This window comes from Diabrotica virgifera, chromosome 2 (assembly GCF_917563875.1).
Source record: "Diabrotica virgifera virgifera chromosome 2, PGI_DIABVI_V3a".
Taxonomy (NCBI): Eukaryota; Metazoa; Arthropoda; class Insecta; order Coleoptera; family Chrysomelidae; genus Diabrotica; species Diabrotica virgifera.
Window position 1 is genome coordinate 175519663 of NC_065444.1, and position 18430 is coordinate 175538092.

The following is an 18430-nucleotide window of genomic DNA, read 5'->3' on the forward strand; positions in this document are numbered from 1 at the left end:
GCCTCAGGACCTATTTTAAAACATAAACATAAATAGAATAAGATGAGACATCATTGGAAGTCTCTTCTTCATGCCCAAAAACATGGAACAAATTTACTTAATGCTCTTTTAATGATGTAGACTGTAAATAAATATAATTAGATAAAAAAAATCCACCAAAATGTAAATGCATAATTTTCCTTTCACAATACCTTTTATTATAGTGTTATTTCTATGTTCAAAAAGTTGTACGAGTTTAAAATGAATGGTTTTTGAAAAAAGAGATCAAATTATAGAGCGCGTTTTTAAATTTTCTTAAAAATCTTCTTTTTCTCCATGTAACTTGAAAATGATAAGAGATACAGTAATGAAAAATAAAAAGGAAATTTTTATCTGAAAAAGCCCTGCATTTTTTTGTCGTATATTTTTTTCGTATCTCTTATCTTTTTCGACTTACATGGAGTAAAAGAAGATTTTTAAGAAAATTTAAAACTGCGCTCTATAATTTGATCTGAAACCATTCATTTCAATCCAGTTCAACTTTTTGAAGATAGAAATAACACTATAGTAAAAAGTATTGCAGAAGGAAAACGATGTATTTAAATTCTGATGGATGAGGGGTTAAAATATACTTCTCATTTCTTCTTAAAATACATTAGTAATCAACTTTTTTGCAGAATATCTCACTTAGTTTGAATGTAATCGACATTTAGTATTGCTCATTTTAAAGGTATTTTCAAGCACTACAAAAGTTTTGAGTATCATTGTACACCTAAAATCGACAGTTTCTCTGTTATTTCAAGTTGAATACACCGATTTGAGCATGCAAAAAAAAACAAACTATTCTTACCTACCATATCCCTCTTTGTATTTTAACTAGAAGATTTATGAAGGAACGAATATCTTTGTCTTTTTATAACCTACAGAAATATTTTATATAGTTTTTTTGGTTAGATGCATAGTTTTTAAGGTATTCGTCAAAATCCGTCCAAAAAGGTGTAATTTTTCAATGAAATCGGCTAATTTTCAAACACGAATAACTCAAAAAGTATTGAGTTTTCAAAAAATAAATATAGAACGGTTTTTGCTTAAAACTAGGTTCTCTAGCCTCTTCCGTGGCTATTTTAACCAAAATATTTTTCACCACCGAGAAGGGGTGGGAGCCACCCAAAGATAAAAGCGCACATCGGCATAGGGTAGACTTTGTTTCTTGAGCTGTTCCCTACTTACTGTGAAAATTTCAAGTAAATCGATTTGGTAGGATGGAATTAGGAGCAAAATACCCTCATTGACTGCCCTATTAATGAGAACAACATCTTTAAAAAATATGTATTAATTAAATTTACTAAGAGATACTATTGAGTGGCCAGCTACATAGTCAGACTTTACGCCCTTAGATTTGTTCTGTGGGATTATCTCAAGAACAAAGGATATGCAGCTAGAATTTCAAGCCTTAAAGAAGGGATCGATAACTAAAGATATATCGAATATTAGAAGTCAAGCTTTGGGAGAAGTTCTGAACGAGCTTGTAGGAGACCTTATTATTGCCAACGAGAAGGCGAATAATACAGGGTGTAACGAAAATACAGGTCATAAATTAAATCACATATTCTGAGACCAAAAATAGTTCGAATGAACCTAATTTACCTTAGTACAAATATGCACATAAAAAAAGTTACAACCCTTTGAAGTTACAAAATAAAAATCGATTTTTTCGAATATATCGAAACCAATTAGAGATTTTTTATTGAAAATGGACATGTGCCATTCTTATGGCAGGAACATCTTAAAAAAGAATTATAGTGAAATTTTTGCACCCCATAAAAATTTTATGGGGGTTTTGTTCCCTTTAACCCCCCCAAACCTTTGTGTACGTTCCAAATAAATTATTATTGTGGTACAATTAGTTAAATTCAATATTTCTATAACTTTTTTGCCTCTTAGTATTTTTTCGATAAAGCAGTTTTTATCGAGTTGCGGCTTCTTTTTTAATATGTTTACATAAAAATTTTATGGGGGTTTTGTTCCTTTAAACCCCCCAAATGTTTGTGTATGTTCCAATTAAACTTTTACTGCGGTACCATTAGTTAAACACTGTTTTTAAAACTTTTTTGCCTCTTTGTATTTTTTCGAGAAGGCACTTTTTATCGAGATATTACTTCTTTTTTAATATGGTTCAAAATATACCTAAAAATGTAAATCATAAATAAATTTTCATATTATTACCTAGTCTCCATAATCGTACTTAGCCATATACAAATATGTGGTGGATTTGAAAAATATTCAAAATATCTCGATAAAAACTGACTTTTGGAAAAAGTACTAAGAGGCAAAAAAGCTTTTAAAATATTGTGTTTAGCTAATGGTACTACAATAATGATTAAATTGGAACGTTCACAAAAGTTTGGGGGGGTTTAAAGGAACAAAACCCCCATAAAATTTTTATGGGGTGTCCAAATTTCACTATAATTTTTTCTTAAGATACTACTGTCATAAGAATGCCACATGTCTATTTTCAATAAAAGATCTCTAATAGTTTTCGATATATTGGAAAAAATCGATTTTTATTTTGTAACTTAAAAGGGCTGTAACTTTTTTTATGTGCTCATTTGTACTAAGGTAAGTTAGGTTCAATCGAACTATTTTGGGTCCCAGAATATGTGATTAAATTTATGACCTGTATTTTTGTTACACCCTGTATTTTGAGCGTTTGTATTATTATTATGTACCTACATGATATTGTATAAAGTTTGATAAAATTAGGTTGTGAATGAGCTTTTAAAAAATTTTAATAAAAATAATGATTATGGACTTTACTACAGTAGCGTGAATCGCCCACTACATTTAAATTTAAATGCATAGGTACATTTAAATTTTCCTAAATAAGGAAACAAACAATTTTATTTCATAAGTGGTTTTACTCCAGGGAAATAAGCTAAAATTAGACCATGGCCCAGAAAACGCCAAATAGAATTCTATTTTGCTGACATCACAAAATAGAATTTCATAATGGGAGAATCGATGGTTGCTAGGCAACGTGACGTCACTAAAATAGAATTCTATTTGGCGTGCTCTGGCCCCATGTTTGGGACACTCAAAGATACAGGTAGCTGACTACTTTTTTAGTTATTGTAGACCTATAGGAACGAAACCTACCTGTTTCCTGCCTAGAATTCGCGTCCGTTTTTTAATTATTAACTTAGTGCAAAAATCGCGATTTTTTTATATTTTTTGCACCCCATTCAAAAGCTAAATAGGGTATATAAAATTACAAAATTTAATGTTTTAGTTCACAATATTGAAAAATATTCAAAATGCCGATTTTTGAACTTTTACTAAAACTGCCTTAGAACTTTAGTGTTTCACCCAAATTTGGGTATTGGGGTATTTAACAAATCCTCAAAATTTGAGACCACTCCGTTAATTAGTTTAAGGGTTATACTATTTGTTTATATCAAAAACCTTTATTAAAAAAATTATCAAATACAGTCAAAAATCCTAATTCCAAATTTTTGAAATTTTGTAGTTTATAAACATTTAGAATAACTTTAAAAATATTGTCCGTAGAAAAAATACTTTTAAATATTAGAAAAGTTGGTTTTTTACACGAATTTTTACAAATGTAGTTCTAGTCGCGGCAACTGAAGGGGGGGGGGCTAGGAGCTGACGAATGCACGAGTTCGAGCCAACAAATGCACAAACTAAAAAAGACACCTTAAAACTAATATCATTTTCTATATCTCGGAATCTACTGAATATATTTTAATCATTATTTTTTAAATTTGTATGTAATCTTTCTGTACATTACAAATATGAAATTTGTCTAGATAATTATTAATTAATAAACAATCTAATTTGTTTAAACCATTTTTGAAAAAATAATCTTTTCCCAAAAATCCTTGATTTTAATTATACTATCATTATTAATCATAGAAAAAGTTAAAGTATACTTTAATAAATAAATTATCTTCAATAAATAATGATCTAATAAAAATAATTTATTTATTGAAGAGTACTTTAATTTTTTTTAATCATTAATGATACTGTGATTAAAAAAATAAATTTTTGTAAAAATATTAGACTGTTTATTAATTAATAAATTTATAAACAAATTGCATATTTGTAATGTACGTAGAAATTACATACAAATTAAAAAAGAAAGATCAAAATCCATTGAGTTGTTCTGGAGATACAGAAAATTGTATTAGTTTGAAATTGATTTTTCCGTATTTTAACCCGGTGGATTTGTGGGTTCCCCCTAGTAATCGTTTGAACTACATTTTTGAAAAACCGTAGAGGGTGCTGTGAGGGGAGGTACAATGTTTGTGCAAATTTTTTAAGGAAAAATACAAATCCGAAAAATGGCATTAATGAGATTCCTTAATTATTATAAACAAGTTAGCTGTGAATTGAAAAAAAAACACATATCCAACTTTGTCCCAAAAGAACACAGGCTAATTTTTTTTATTTGAAAATTCATGTTAAAATACTATCTTTTCGAATATATAAAAAGATTGTTTCTACGGACAATATTTTTAAAGTTATTCTAAATGTTTTTTAACTACAAAATTTCAAAAATTTGGCATTAGTATTTTTGACTATATTAATTAATTTTTTTATCTTTTTTTAATAAATTTTGATACTATCACTCTTCTACTTTCATTTGGCATACTCAGAATTGCCCTATCTTTATTGTTTTCTGTCTTGTTATTGCAAAATAAAGGTCTCTGGGATAAACAAATAGAATAACTCTTAAAATAATTCATGAATCAATCTCAAATTTTAAGGATTTGTTAAGCACCCCAATACCAAACTTTGGGTGAAACACTAAAGTTCTAAGTTTTAGTAAAAGTTATTAACAAATAACGATTTTCACTTATTTTTCAGTTTGCATAGCAACAACTTAACTTAATTAGCTTTCAAATATTGGCATTTTGAAAGCATTTCAATCATCTAAAAAATTAAATTTTGTATTTTTATATCAACTATTTAGCTTCTGAATGGGATGCAAAAAATGGAAAAAATCGCGATTCTTGAACTAAATTGTTAATAATTAAAAACGGACGCGAACTCTAGGCAGGAAACAGGTAGGTTTTCTTTCTATTATAGGTCTACAATAACCAAAAAAGTAGTCAGCTACCAGGATCTTTGAGTGTCCCGAGAAAATCCTTATTTCTCTGGACTATTTCGACACTGCCTAAATGTATTGCTACAAAATAATTAATATTTGACGCGAGTTTTTAACAAATCGCTATGCACTCAGTGAGGTTTGTTTTAATTGCGGAGCATTGAGCATTGTATAATGAATGAATGTAATACTAACAGTAGAGTTACCGTTTCCTTTTATGAAGTTGGTTTAAATAAATTTCACCTATGTTTTCCCAGTTTTCTAATTAAGTAGGAACAATTGAAATAATTTGTTGCGGATTTGACTCCCGGCCTTTTATTAAATGAATTTCACAACAGAGATTTTCCTATTTTTAAATAAAGTGTGGCATGATGTTATTAAATTCTTGCTTTAAATGCGCCATCGGGAGAACGGCAATAATGAAAACAATAAATTCGGAATATTTACCAGGAAATATGTTTAATGCATGACACAGATATTGGTTGTATGTAGCAGAAAATAAATTTAAATCAACCAGGGTACTGTATATATTTTGCAACTACATTAGAATAAAAATTCCTCAAGAATGAAAGTAAAAACACTTAACCCTCAACTGGTACGGTGGGTCAATATTGACCCAACAAATTTTAATTTGACAATTTAACCAATATAGCAATCGACGCACGGCACACGCCAGCTATGAATTCTACTGTTTTTTACAGTAGGTACTCTCAGTTGACCTACAACCATCGTGCATGCGGGCGACTGTTTTTTCAAAAACTTAAGTGTTCAAATAATTTCAAGGTTCAAAACACCCCAGACTTTTTGACATTTTGACTAAAATTCTAAATTGTTTATTGCTTCTTTTGCAGGACGAGTAAAATAACTTGGAAAAAAAGTATTTAATCAAATTGGCGTTTTTTAAATATTTATAATATTATTTTGTTAGTTTTTGTGTCAATGAGCAAAAAAATGTAATGTTTATGTTTAATTAATAATAATACGATATATACCATTTATTTTCTTGTTTTATATTTTTCCTAAACGTTTATTTAATAAAATAAACTAATTACAACATTACATATTTCGCACATACTAGGGCAGTCCGATAAGTACTTAGCCTCTCCGCCCGTTGGCGCCACTATCGCAAATGAAGTGTACTGTCATTTAATGCGTTCTTTTAGACGGCAAATGTCAAAATTTCAGCCAAATCGAAATTATAGTATTTTTGTGATTGAGTGAAAGTCAGCGTGTCCGCGGATTTTAATAAAATGGAAAAAGAGCAATATCGGTCGGAGATTCCACTCTTGTTTTTGGAAGGGAAATCACGCAGCGAAATCAAAGAGCGCTTGGATGCTGTGTACGGTGACTCTTACCCTTCGATGGCAACTGTCAAAAATTGGTTTAATGAGATTCAGCGTTTGGCTGAACTAGTTGGCCAAACTAGTTTGTCCTGACCGCGTTAGGATAAACTAGTAAGCCCTATTCCTACAATATCAAAATAAATAGATACACCGAATAAGATAGTCTGTAACTGAAAAGTAATCATGTTTAGTAAAAGATATTGATTCGTCATTAAAATTATTGGACATATGGGTAATACAAACAATGATATTATAAAAAATAATCAGTGTTTTTATTAAAACAGTAATAATTATACCTCAATTATTATAAACATTATTTATTTTTACACGGAGTGTTTTGGTGTGGTGACACTTACGCCGGTCACAGAAGAACGACTGTGGCCGGCTACTCTGTGGATCCACAAAAGTAGTTTCCTATGATTGACCGTGGGCCACTGTGGCCGGCCATAGTTGCTCGTCTGGGCTTTACCGTCCATTCCATCGAAAACTACTTTTGTGAATCATTGCGGATTATCATTGCCTTCTTGCCCTCGCATCTGTTTGTGGAACAGTTTTTGGTGCAGCTTCATTTAACGAAACCTTATCCTGATCCAACTGAACGTCGCTTAGCTGCAACCCTTAACGATATTTCAGTGCTTTAGTTTATATCTACTAGGTACCTCTAAAAAATTTGATGGCAAATGTCGAATTATGATCTGAAAACAATTAAAAACCTTTTAGAGACATTAATACCCCAAAAATTTAGATAAATTATCTCTAAAATATTGCGAAGAGTCGTAGTTCGAGATGTTCAGTTGGATCGGACAAGGTTTTGTCAAATGCAGCTGGAACAAAAACTGCTGCACAAACAGATGCAAGTGCAAAAAGGCAATTATACTCCGCAATTCTAAGTGTCAGCAAAACACTCCATGGAAAAATAAGTAATAATTTTTTAGTTGAGTTACAGTTATTGCTTTTATAAAAAACATTATTTTTTATAATATGATTGTTTGTATTACCAATTTTATTGTCGATTAATTTTAACGACGATTCGTTATCGTTTTAATAAAAATGATTATTTTCCAATCATAGAGTATTTTATTGAGTATATCTCTTTATTTTGGCTTTGTAGGTATTGTTCGAATAATTATTATTCGAACATGAAAAATAGTTTAAAATATGTTTACAATCTAACTCCATTTTTGAATGCAACACTGTCAACAGTGCAAATAATATGTACAAAGGACAAGTTAGTGTTTACTTATGTGTGCATGCCTCAACTCAAAAGACATATGGTTCGGGAAAACTTTCTCTTCGAGACTTCAATGCATCCCCTGCATCCCTCTTGGTCCCATAGATGGACCAGGGCAAATCGCCTTTTTAAGTCAGTGTGATCTCAACCAAGATTCGAGCAACAACCCCGTTGCCAGACTCTCTCAAAGACCTCGGAGCAACACCCCGTTGCTCGTAGTGCTCAAAGTGTGAGCAAGCAGTTACGCTGAAAAATATTGTGCCTTAGTTTGAGCAGCAATCGAGTGTCAATAGTGCCTCTTTTTTGTGCGAACAAGTGTTCCAGTTTGCATCACCTGTGATAGCAATTATTTTGCTATTATCACCAACTGCAACGTTGCCGTTGCCGTACTTCCACAGCCAGGAATTTGGTACCAGCGGATGTTTTGATAGAAAGTATAGTGCGCACACACAGATATTTCAAAAGACTCATACTACTAAGAAATATAGTAGTATATTAGTAGTTTTGTTTTCTTTGAATGCTCTTTTGCTTTGATTCTTTTTTATATGTATTGGTTGTTTTCCATTCATTTCCTAGTTTGTTATTTTCCAGTTTTTGTGTTTCTGTACAATAAATTATTTAGTATCCTTCGTACAAACTCTTTTGCAACATAGTTCTAGAAACCCTCTCACCTTTGATTACAGGTACAGGTAATAACCTCACACTTAATTTAGAACCAGCATCTATAGTAACTGCATCCCAAGTAGCAATTTTTCGACGCATTGGTTGTCAGTACAAACAAATGCACTGTATATAACGTTGCCAGAGAGCATTTTCAGTTGTTTCGGCCAACGTCCCCTATCGCGACTGACATTACGATGTTACAACTTTAAGTAATACCTTTAGTTATACGGGCAACTAATTTATTACCATTGTGACAACTACATATCACAGTTCAGTTTTTTCAACAATCGCAACGACTTAAAAACGTTATAATGCTAAACTAATTTACGCCCTGGCCGCCTCTGAAGTTGTCTGTCACGACCCTAGGTGTTGTTCTAGGTGTGTGACACCTTTGCGGTAACTTCAGAAGGAGAAAAATAATTTACTTTATAACCTTATTTTTTTCTTATTATTATATGTTTTATTTTGCTGGAAATTTTCGATTTATTTAACAACCTGTTTATTTGTTTTTTTAATAGCTGGTTTCCATTCCATTGTCCACTGTTTTATCAGTAAATTTGATAACCTTAATCTTTCAATCTTTGTATCAGCTTTAGTAGGCGGGGTTGCCAGGTGAGTTTTTACTCTTTCAGTATACTTATAGCTTTGCTTTCACAAAATCAGTAGATTCTTTTTAGGCCATGTAAATACAGTATACTTATACAGTAATATGCATATCCGTCCTAAATATCCCAAAAGGAATTCCAAAAATTGGAGACCTAATTATTCCAAACCATTCGATCCAAACCACCAACGTAATTACCATTTTTTAGCTAAAATCTGCTAAATCAAAAAATAAAATATACTTAAGGATTTTTGGGATATATTTGGGATTTTTGATAATAAAGACAACAGCTAACTTAAGGGGATAGGCGCAAAATGTCGCCTGTTAAAATGTTCAATGTATTTTAAATGTTTACATTTTTTGCGAATCCTGAGAAAACTAATAAGTATTTTGAAAAATTTAAACGCAGAAAGAAAGATTACGTTATTACCGAGGACCGAAAGTCCCTTAAAACTTCTATAATGTTTATTTTAATAAGTTACAGGGGTGAAAAAAAGAAAAAAAATTAGTGTGACTTTTAATTCCAAATATCTCATTCAAAAGAAACGTTTTGGTTTTTCTAAATAATGCAGTTTTCAATTTTGCGTTTAAATTTTTCAAAAATACTTATTATAGTTTCCTCATGATTCGAAAAAAATGAATTGGTACATTTAATAACTAGAATATGTTATCATCCCCTAATTTTAACATCTGCATATCTGGATCAAATTCTTCAAACAATTGTTTCGCATTTAACATTAGAAACACGTAAACACAACATTTTTTGTTTTGCAAAATTACATATGTTTAGATATTTTAGTTTTCCATCATTAGCTTCTAATAGGCTCACCGAATGCCAGAAATACTGCTTGCACTGTTACTTGAAATTTGCAAGTTTGTTACACAAGAATCCAGTTTCCACTTTCATTTCTCTGTAACATTGCATCATCTACGTCCTGAATCTTATTTTCGGTAATGACATTAGGAAATTGTAACCAAATGTCTGAAAATTAATTTAGAAATGGGGTAAATACTATTAAAAAGCAAATTTTATTTTAGTCATAACAAAATGTTGAAATATACCAAAAATCTACTAAAAAATATTGCCTACTAGAATATTTTAAAAAATATCAAAAACCTACCAAAAAAAGTAGAAATCTCCTAAATGTGACAACGCTGTTAAGGAGAATGCTACACTTTTGACACTGGTCACATGACCTCTGTCACCCAATAAGAGGGTGCGTTCTAAAATGGTTGGGATATTCGGCGCGGCCGGGTTTTGGTTGGCGATTGGACTTCTAAGTTGTCTTTTCCGTCTAGGGTTGGTAATAAGGTATTTTTTAGTAATATTGGTAATATTTTTAATGCACCATTTTGGTTTTACTTGAGATTTTTGAGATGTAAAGAAAATGAAAACACAGGATATAAAAAATGCAGGCATCTTTTGATACCTTTAAAAGCACCATCAATACATTAAATTTATACAGAACATCTTAAACATAAATTTTGACTTTTATATTAAAATTAGATTTTTTTAAATTTGCATATTTTTTGTCAAAAATGTCATAAAAAAGGAGCGCGTGTGTTTTTTAAAGGTGAAATATCCATATTTGACGGTAATCTGAGATGCGTTTATAAATTTCACATCAGGTAATTTTGTTTAAGTCTTTTATGTATTTATATAAATTTAAATACCTAATACGATGTCAAAATAGTTACCTTTTTGGTTTTCGCATTCACCATACAGGTGTTAAAAATATAGGTAAAAAAACATAACCAGTCTGACTCCTTGAGCAACCATTGTACGCGCAGGTTCTTTTTATAGTCGCTTCAGTTGTTTTATGCAACGCTTCCGAAACGATGTTGCTTCACAGGAGGTTGCCTAGGCAACGTCAAGACAACTCAAAAATCGTCCACCAAATTAGTGCAGAATAGGGTCGTATTCTAGGCAATAACAACGTTGTAACAAAACGTTGCCACGCGGTAGACAACGTTGTCGCGTCGACAAATTGATACTTGGGCAGTCTCTCTCTTTGTCTAGGACGTCCTATATGAACGTCCTATTTTCATGTTTGTGATAGTATTATCTCAACAGGTATACAATAATGTTTATACTGGGCCGTACTATTAGTGGGTCCTGCAGTATCCGTATAAATATCAGGATAAACTAGATTGGCCTAGGCCAAACTCGTTTGTCGTGAAATCGTTTTTAGCCGGTAACATATATACATTGTAAATTATGATTTAGGAGCGGGAGTGCTCCTAGTATCATTTAACGTGCCTTGGTTTGTTTATTTCTACTGCATCTTTATTGTAAATTTAGTATAATTGATTTGACATATTCACTTGATTTTAAAAAATTTCGTGCCTACTTACAGGATAAAAGTACAAGTTTTCATAAAAATCGACTGAGGCTCAACGAACACGGAAGTGAAAACTTTCAGTGACTACACAATATTTGTTCTGTTTTTTTTTTTTAAGTGTGGCAATTATTCGTACTTTGTCTTAGTTTCTTTATAGTTTGGCATAGTAATGATTTAATACAATTCGATTTAAATAATAAATACGAAATTAATCTGTAAAAATCTGGAAAATTATTTAGCTAATACTTACCCTCCGGATATCTGGACAGGAAATGTCCTAATTTGCGGCATTGCCATTTCTTCTACTCGTTCTTTGAGCTCCGTGTTGTTTTGCAGCCACATTAGAATTTTTGATTTTGGCATTCCTGTTTTATATAAGATACTAGTAGGAATCCCAGGACCCAAGCACTCCAAAACATAATAGGCAGAATTGGGACTAAATACAACATTGTGATATAAACAAGGTGGTTCCTTTTCGACAACCTTTTGCTTCTTACGCCTTTTTCTTGTGGGAGGAGTTGTGAGGACAATATCTTCGTCATCTTCGTCCCAACTATTTGTTTTTACTCTGTAAATATTTTCGTCCAGAGCTATGAATGGTGGTTGTGTAGGAGCAGGTTCTTTGACGCAAGTAATGCAGACTGGGGGAGGCAAAGAAGCGCCCGTTCTAGGCGGTACGGACGCCACTCTGTAAAGATGTAATTGGCCAGGTTTACCTTCGGGTATTCCAAGATAATATCTGAAAGACAAAGTGAGAGTTAATAATAAAAAAATAAAGCGAGATTATAATAAGCAAATACTCCTTTTAACACATTTACGCACAAGCTTCACATGTGTACACGTCTTCCTATGGAGTAATTGACTTCATATGCAGTCGTGACCGTGAATGTTTTAACCCTTTAGCTGCGGATGACTCGAAAGACGTCGTTCGCTTGAGGCTGACGATATACTAAAATAAGTTATGTGCCCGCGCCGATGGAGTCGAAAGACGTCATCCGCCTGTGACTTAAAAAGCAAATGACGTCTTTAGACGTCATCCGCTGAGAAAGGGTTAACCCGGGAGCAGTCGCGCTCACTTCTGTAACGTAAGTAGTCGCACATAGAGAAAAAATCTCACAATATAGATTTAAATACGAATTTAAATCAAATTTTCTATTTTATCTATTTTTTTTTTGAAAAATGGCTTTGGCAGAGCCAATTAGCCAGACTTGTTTGTGATTGATTGCAGATTCATAGTCATAAATTTCTTATTTCATAACATAAGTACATACTACAATATTATTTTCAGATACATAGGTACATTGTGTTGCTTTTTTTATTTTGTTTTTTTTTTTTAATTAGTTTACTGTTTTTTTAATATATATTTTAATTTGTGCTAAACACTTTTTTTTACTTTTTTTATTTTTCTTTTCTTTTTTATTTTTGGTTCATTTTTTTTATTTTTTTTATTTTTTTTTATTATTTTACTATATGTTTTTTATATATTTTTTTTTTCTTTTTTTTTTAATTTTTTCAAACCACATTAACAAATTATGTCTAGTTAGTAGGTATATATTACATTTAAAACTTGTATTTTATCTATTGTATCTAAAAATACCTACGGGCCATTATTCCATTTCAAATCACTCAATTTTGGAGCAAAAAAAATTTTGGACCTCCGATTTGTCTGAAAATTGGTATATAGCTTCTACGGGACGTAAAAATAAGATATTTAAGGTCAAAAAATCTTCTTCTTCTTTTTTTCTCAAAATGTTATTTTATGTGATTTTACAGTGATTTGGTGTTTATTTATACAAATTTGCATTTTCTGTCGTAAAGTATCCATGGAAAACATATTTTAATAGAAGGGACTCAAAAATGTCATTATATGGCATTATAACAAGTCACTTTGATTCAAAACAAGCTTTTGATCAAATTTTATAGTGTAGAAAACGTTAAAATACCGTTTTTTACATTTTTCTCCATTCCCAAAATACATCATAATCGATTTGGCTGAAAATTTGCCCACAGATAGACAAAACATAGGACTTTAAGTGGTGAGAAGGATTTGAATTATATTACAATACCAAAAAAGTTACATGCAATATTATAGTCAACAATATAGGCGTCTACTGTAAGTATAATTAACTCGAAAATATCGACCTCACGACAAAAATTGTTAAAAAGAAATTGTAATAATTGTAAATACGATTTATTTGGAACAATTTCAGCTCCTACCATTTTTGTCGAAAATTTAAAAATGGCGGAGATTTTGAGCAAAACAGGTTCTCCTTTAAAATCAAGATGGCTGCTAACGTAACGGAGGAATTCATTCGTGATTTTAAATTTAGGCTACTATTGACTCCCCTAAAGATCAGAAAAATAAAATTTTTGGGCAGCTCGGCATTCAAGGTCAAATGCTATCCCGACTGGACTATACTTTTGAGTCTGATATTACTCCATGTAACTTTTTTGGTATTGTAATATAATTCAAATCCTTCTAACCACTTAGAGTCCTATCTTTTGGCTATCTGTGGGCAAATTTTCAGCCATATCGATGATAAAGTATTTTGGGAATGGAGGAAAATGCAAAAAACGGTATTTTAACGTTTTTTACACTATAAAATTTGATCAAAAACTTGCTTTGATTCAAAATAACTTGTTATAATGCCATATAATGACATTTTTGAGTAATTTCTATTAAAATATTATGTTTTTCATCGATACTTTACGACAGAAAATGCAAATTTGTTTGAATAAACACCAAATCACTGTAAAATTGCATAAAATAACATTTTGAGAAAAAAAGAAGAAGATTTTTTGACCTTAAATATCTTATTTTTATGTCCCGCAGAAGCTATATAAGTACCAATTTTCAGACAAATCGGAGATCCAAATTTTTTGCCTGAGTGATTTGACATGCAATGTACCCTACCTATTTCTAACAATTTTAAAGATAAGTGCTCACCAAAGCCATTTATTCCACAAAAAGAAAATAAAAAAAAAAATAAAAAGAAATAAAAAAGTTTATACGAATAACTACGATTTTTCTCGAGGCACTTACGAGTGAAAAGCAATGTTGAAAAATGTTTCATCAAGTTATCACTTTTCTAACGGCGCGACTGCTCCCTGGTTAATGCGGATCTACGAAAAAAGGTCGCCAACAATTGGTCGAGCGAAAAAATGTCGCGCACATTTGAGCTCGTATCAAAAGGTCGCCGGCGAAAAAACAGCGCCGACGAAATAAGGTCGCGTGCAATTGATCGCGCGAAAAAAGATCGCGTCAGAAAATATGTTTTCATTTGCATACTTTAACTTTCCTTCACACTTAATCCAGGCTTAGGTCAGATTTAGATGATGCAATAGAACTAAAGGATTGCTGTTAAATAATGACCCAAACAGTTAAATATTTTCTTATTAGTCATTTTAACCTATTGGTAAAAAATATTTCGTCAACCCAATATTGACTTCTAAATGACTTTAGTTTTATTTTCCACTTTAAATAATAGGAAAATAATTGGAAGTAAATAATCCTATTTGAAATTGATCATGTAAAATGTTCGACCAATTTAATGGTCGAATTAAGGTAATTTTAACTGTAAATGTTGTAGGGAAAGTACCTAGAGGTATTATTTCACGACTTGGCAGTGTCGCAAAATTTACCCTTGGTTATTTAAGAGTAAGTTTTAATATAAGCTTAATATATTTTACAGGGTATATACTACATATAGATAGGGTAGGTTAAGGGCTACCATCTTTATTAAAATAAAATTTCCCAAATAAAATAATGATATTGTGGTTAAAAATTATATAACAGGCACAATTTCATTAATACATTGTCACTGGTGAGTACTTATTGAAGATATCATAGTTAAAGAATACATTTATATTAATAACAGATTTGCATACTTTAACTTTCCTTCACACTTTATCCAGGCTTAGGACTGGCAGTTAGTAACTGGCGTGTTTAAAATTTTTTTTAATTTTAATTTTTTTATTTTTTTCTAATTTTTATTTATTTTTTTTTTATTTTTATTTTTTTGTGTTTTTTTAATTTTTATTTTTTTTTTTGTTTTTTTTTAATTTTTTTTTAATTGTTTTTTAGTTTTTTATACTTGCAGTTGAAAATTTTGGGCAATTCCTCTTAAATATTCTAGATTTGGCCGGTTCCCGTATTGCAAACAAATCGTTTTTATTCGCCGCGCTGTATCTTTATAAATTTTTTTTTGAGGTTGTTGGTTTCCAGCTATGTATTGCTCCACTTTTAATCGATTTAAACTCTCTTCTTTCTTTAGCCCCGTAATAAACTTCCATAGATTTGGGTGTGCTGCATTTAATATCGAGGAGAAGCTGTTGTGCCAACCTTCGACAGCATTATTAGTACGCGGTAGATCTTCCTCTATAAATTCGAAGCAATTCCAAAGATTCCTTGGAAACATTGGCGGTCTTCTTTGTTGTCGTCGATCCAGTCTGCCTATCCATACATCCTCAAAGTAGTTTATTAAAGGTGTTAGTAAATTTTCATTTTGAGTGTAAAACTCGCTGTCCAGTAGCTCTCCGAATGTTGCAACAACATCTACTTCAGGTACGAAGGCTAGGGCTGCCAATTGTCGCAGATGTAGAGCAAAATTCGCGTCTTCTGTATAAACTTGTTGCAGTCCTGTACCTTGCATGTTTCTCCACAAACATTGTGTGAAATGAAAGAAACATCTACGGATTCTGACTTCAGGAAACTCTTGTTGTAAAGCATTAATTGCTGCTTTTTCATAATCCACCATTATTGTTGTAGGACGTAAACCTGGTCGTAACGTTTTTAATTCATGGAAGAGTCGAGTGTATGTTGCCTGAGTTTTATTAGGAAGTAGAGCAAAAACAGTTGGAATAACGTTGCTATGCTGTACGCCATGTATTGTATACAGCTGTCCAAACAATAGAGGAGTACATGTGAATGTTCCATCGGCATACCAGTGTTCACAGCTCGCCATCAAAGTTAAATTTCTTTCAGTGGAAAATATTAAAATTCTCTGTTCGTTTGGACCACTGTCAAATAAAAGAAACGGTTCGCCGTTATTGTTTCTGGTGTATTCTTCCGGAATAATAAGCTCTGTTAAGCTTCTTGGATTTGCCGGAATAGCTTCCACTCTTTGGCGTGTGTTCTGAATAGTTCGCTTTAGGGATGAAATAGAAGGTAGCTGCCCAGTTGCACCCACAGACACTTCTTGTGAAACGGTAGCTATGATTCCTTGTGTTGTTAGTTCAACTTGATGAGCCAGTTCTTTCATTCTGTTACAAGCCTTTTTTGCTTCTAATATTGACGCATCGGCAACGTGGTTGTGACTTGTACTTTTCACTACTTCATCTCCCACTGTGTGAACTCTCCCGGTACATTTATGCTTATTGTACTGAGCGCACTTCCAAATTGTCTTTTGATCAATCGTTTTTTCCTTTCTATGGATATATCCATTATACACCAACATATTGGCACCTTTTTGACTCTTTACGTAAGTTAAGACCATCTTGACAAATCGACAAGCTAATGAATAATGAGATATACGATATTTTTCCCATCTTCTTATACATCCAAAATACATTAAAAAGTAATAAAAGTACGTTTCACGAATATGGAATAATAATTACCACATTAGTGAATAACGCACAATTAGACAAAGAACTTTTGTACAATATTTATTTTAGCATTTCCAATAATGTCTTATTGTAATGACTTCATGGAATTCCTAATAAATACCTACACAATAAGGTGCCCTTATCTAAACTACTTATTCTTCACTAATCTGCATAACGACTTTCTACTAAGAACCAATTATGCTAATTACCGGTCTCTGAAAATACCAAAAATAGGTAAACTGGTACCTGGTATTCGTTTGTATGTAATATATACTGTAAATAGAACTATTATTACTGTACATTTTTAACAATATCCGATTAGGAAGAGCAAACACTTTTAAACACGCCAGTTTTTTGCTGACAGTCCTAAGCCTGTAAAAAGTGTGAAGGAAAGTACCTTTCTGAATTTAGATCCATATATTAAAATTATTCACGTAGAACAAAAAAAATACTTTCTTCATGTTAAAAATTGTTCAATTTTCAAGTATATTCACTTGAATAACCTGAAAATACCATATGAAATAATTTCCCATTCTCCTATATTTCCCATCTTCCTACACATCCAAAATACATTAAAAAGTATTTAGATATACGTTATTTTTCCCATCTTCTTATACATCCAAAATACATTAAAAAGTAATTAGATGGAATTCCAAGACTAATCGGCTCATAATGCATAAAGTTAAAGTATGCAAATAGAATTTCTTTAGAACCTTTTTGAAAACCAATTGAATGGTTTTAATAATGTAAAACATGACGCGATCTTTTTTCGCGCGATCAATTGCACGCGACCTTATTTCGTCGGCGCTGTTTTTTCGCCGGCGACCTTTTGATACGCGCTCAAATGTGCGCGACATTTTTTCGCTCGACCAATTGTTGGCGACCTTTTTTCGCGACACCGGTTAATGCAGTCAAAGAAATTAAAAATTGCAATATGAAATAAAATTTAGTATTAAAAACTATTAAATAAATCTAGGAACAAAGAGGGATATTTTCCAACTGATTTATGTATTTTCATCCGCTAAATCCGAATATTCAACATGATATTCCGAATTATTAGGCAGGATTTTGTTATTACCAATTTACTTACTTTAATGAGTATAACTAATAAACTTATAAAGACATGCCCTTTTTTTCTTGCAGTACCGTCTCCTATCGGAGGTTGGCTACTATCACAGTAATGTTAACTTTGTTGGCTGCAGCTCTGAACAACTGTATTGAACTACACCCATACCACTCCCTTAAATTTCGCAACCAGGAAATCCTCCTACGTGCCACATTTCTCTTTCCCTAGATTTTCCTTGGATTATCAGTCTTAGCAGAGAGTACTTTTCTTCTCTCATTATGTGGCCTAGATATTCCAGTTTTTTCGTTTGTATGGTTTTTACCACTTCGCATTCCTTCCCCATCTTCATCTAAAACATCTTGATTTGTTACTCTTTCTCTCCATGGTATTTTCCACATTCTCCTTTAGCACCACATCTCGAATGCCTCAGTTTTTTTTATTGATTTTTGATTTTTGATTTTTTTTATTTT

General features: G+C 31.8%; 1 protein-coding gene across 1 annotated transcript in view; it reads right to left on the minus strand.

The window, feature by feature from the left end:
- LOC114331068 (prolyl endopeptidase FAP) overlaps positions 1-18430 on the minus strand; it is a 413168-nt gene that overhangs the window by 58463 nt on the left and 336275 nt on the right. Inside the window, exon 7 of the mRNA XM_050644934.1 lies at positions 11541-12029. Within this exon, the coding sequence (XP_050500891.1) occupies positions 11541-12029 (489 nt within the window). The remainder of the gene's footprint in view (positions 1-11540; positions 12030-18430) is intronic.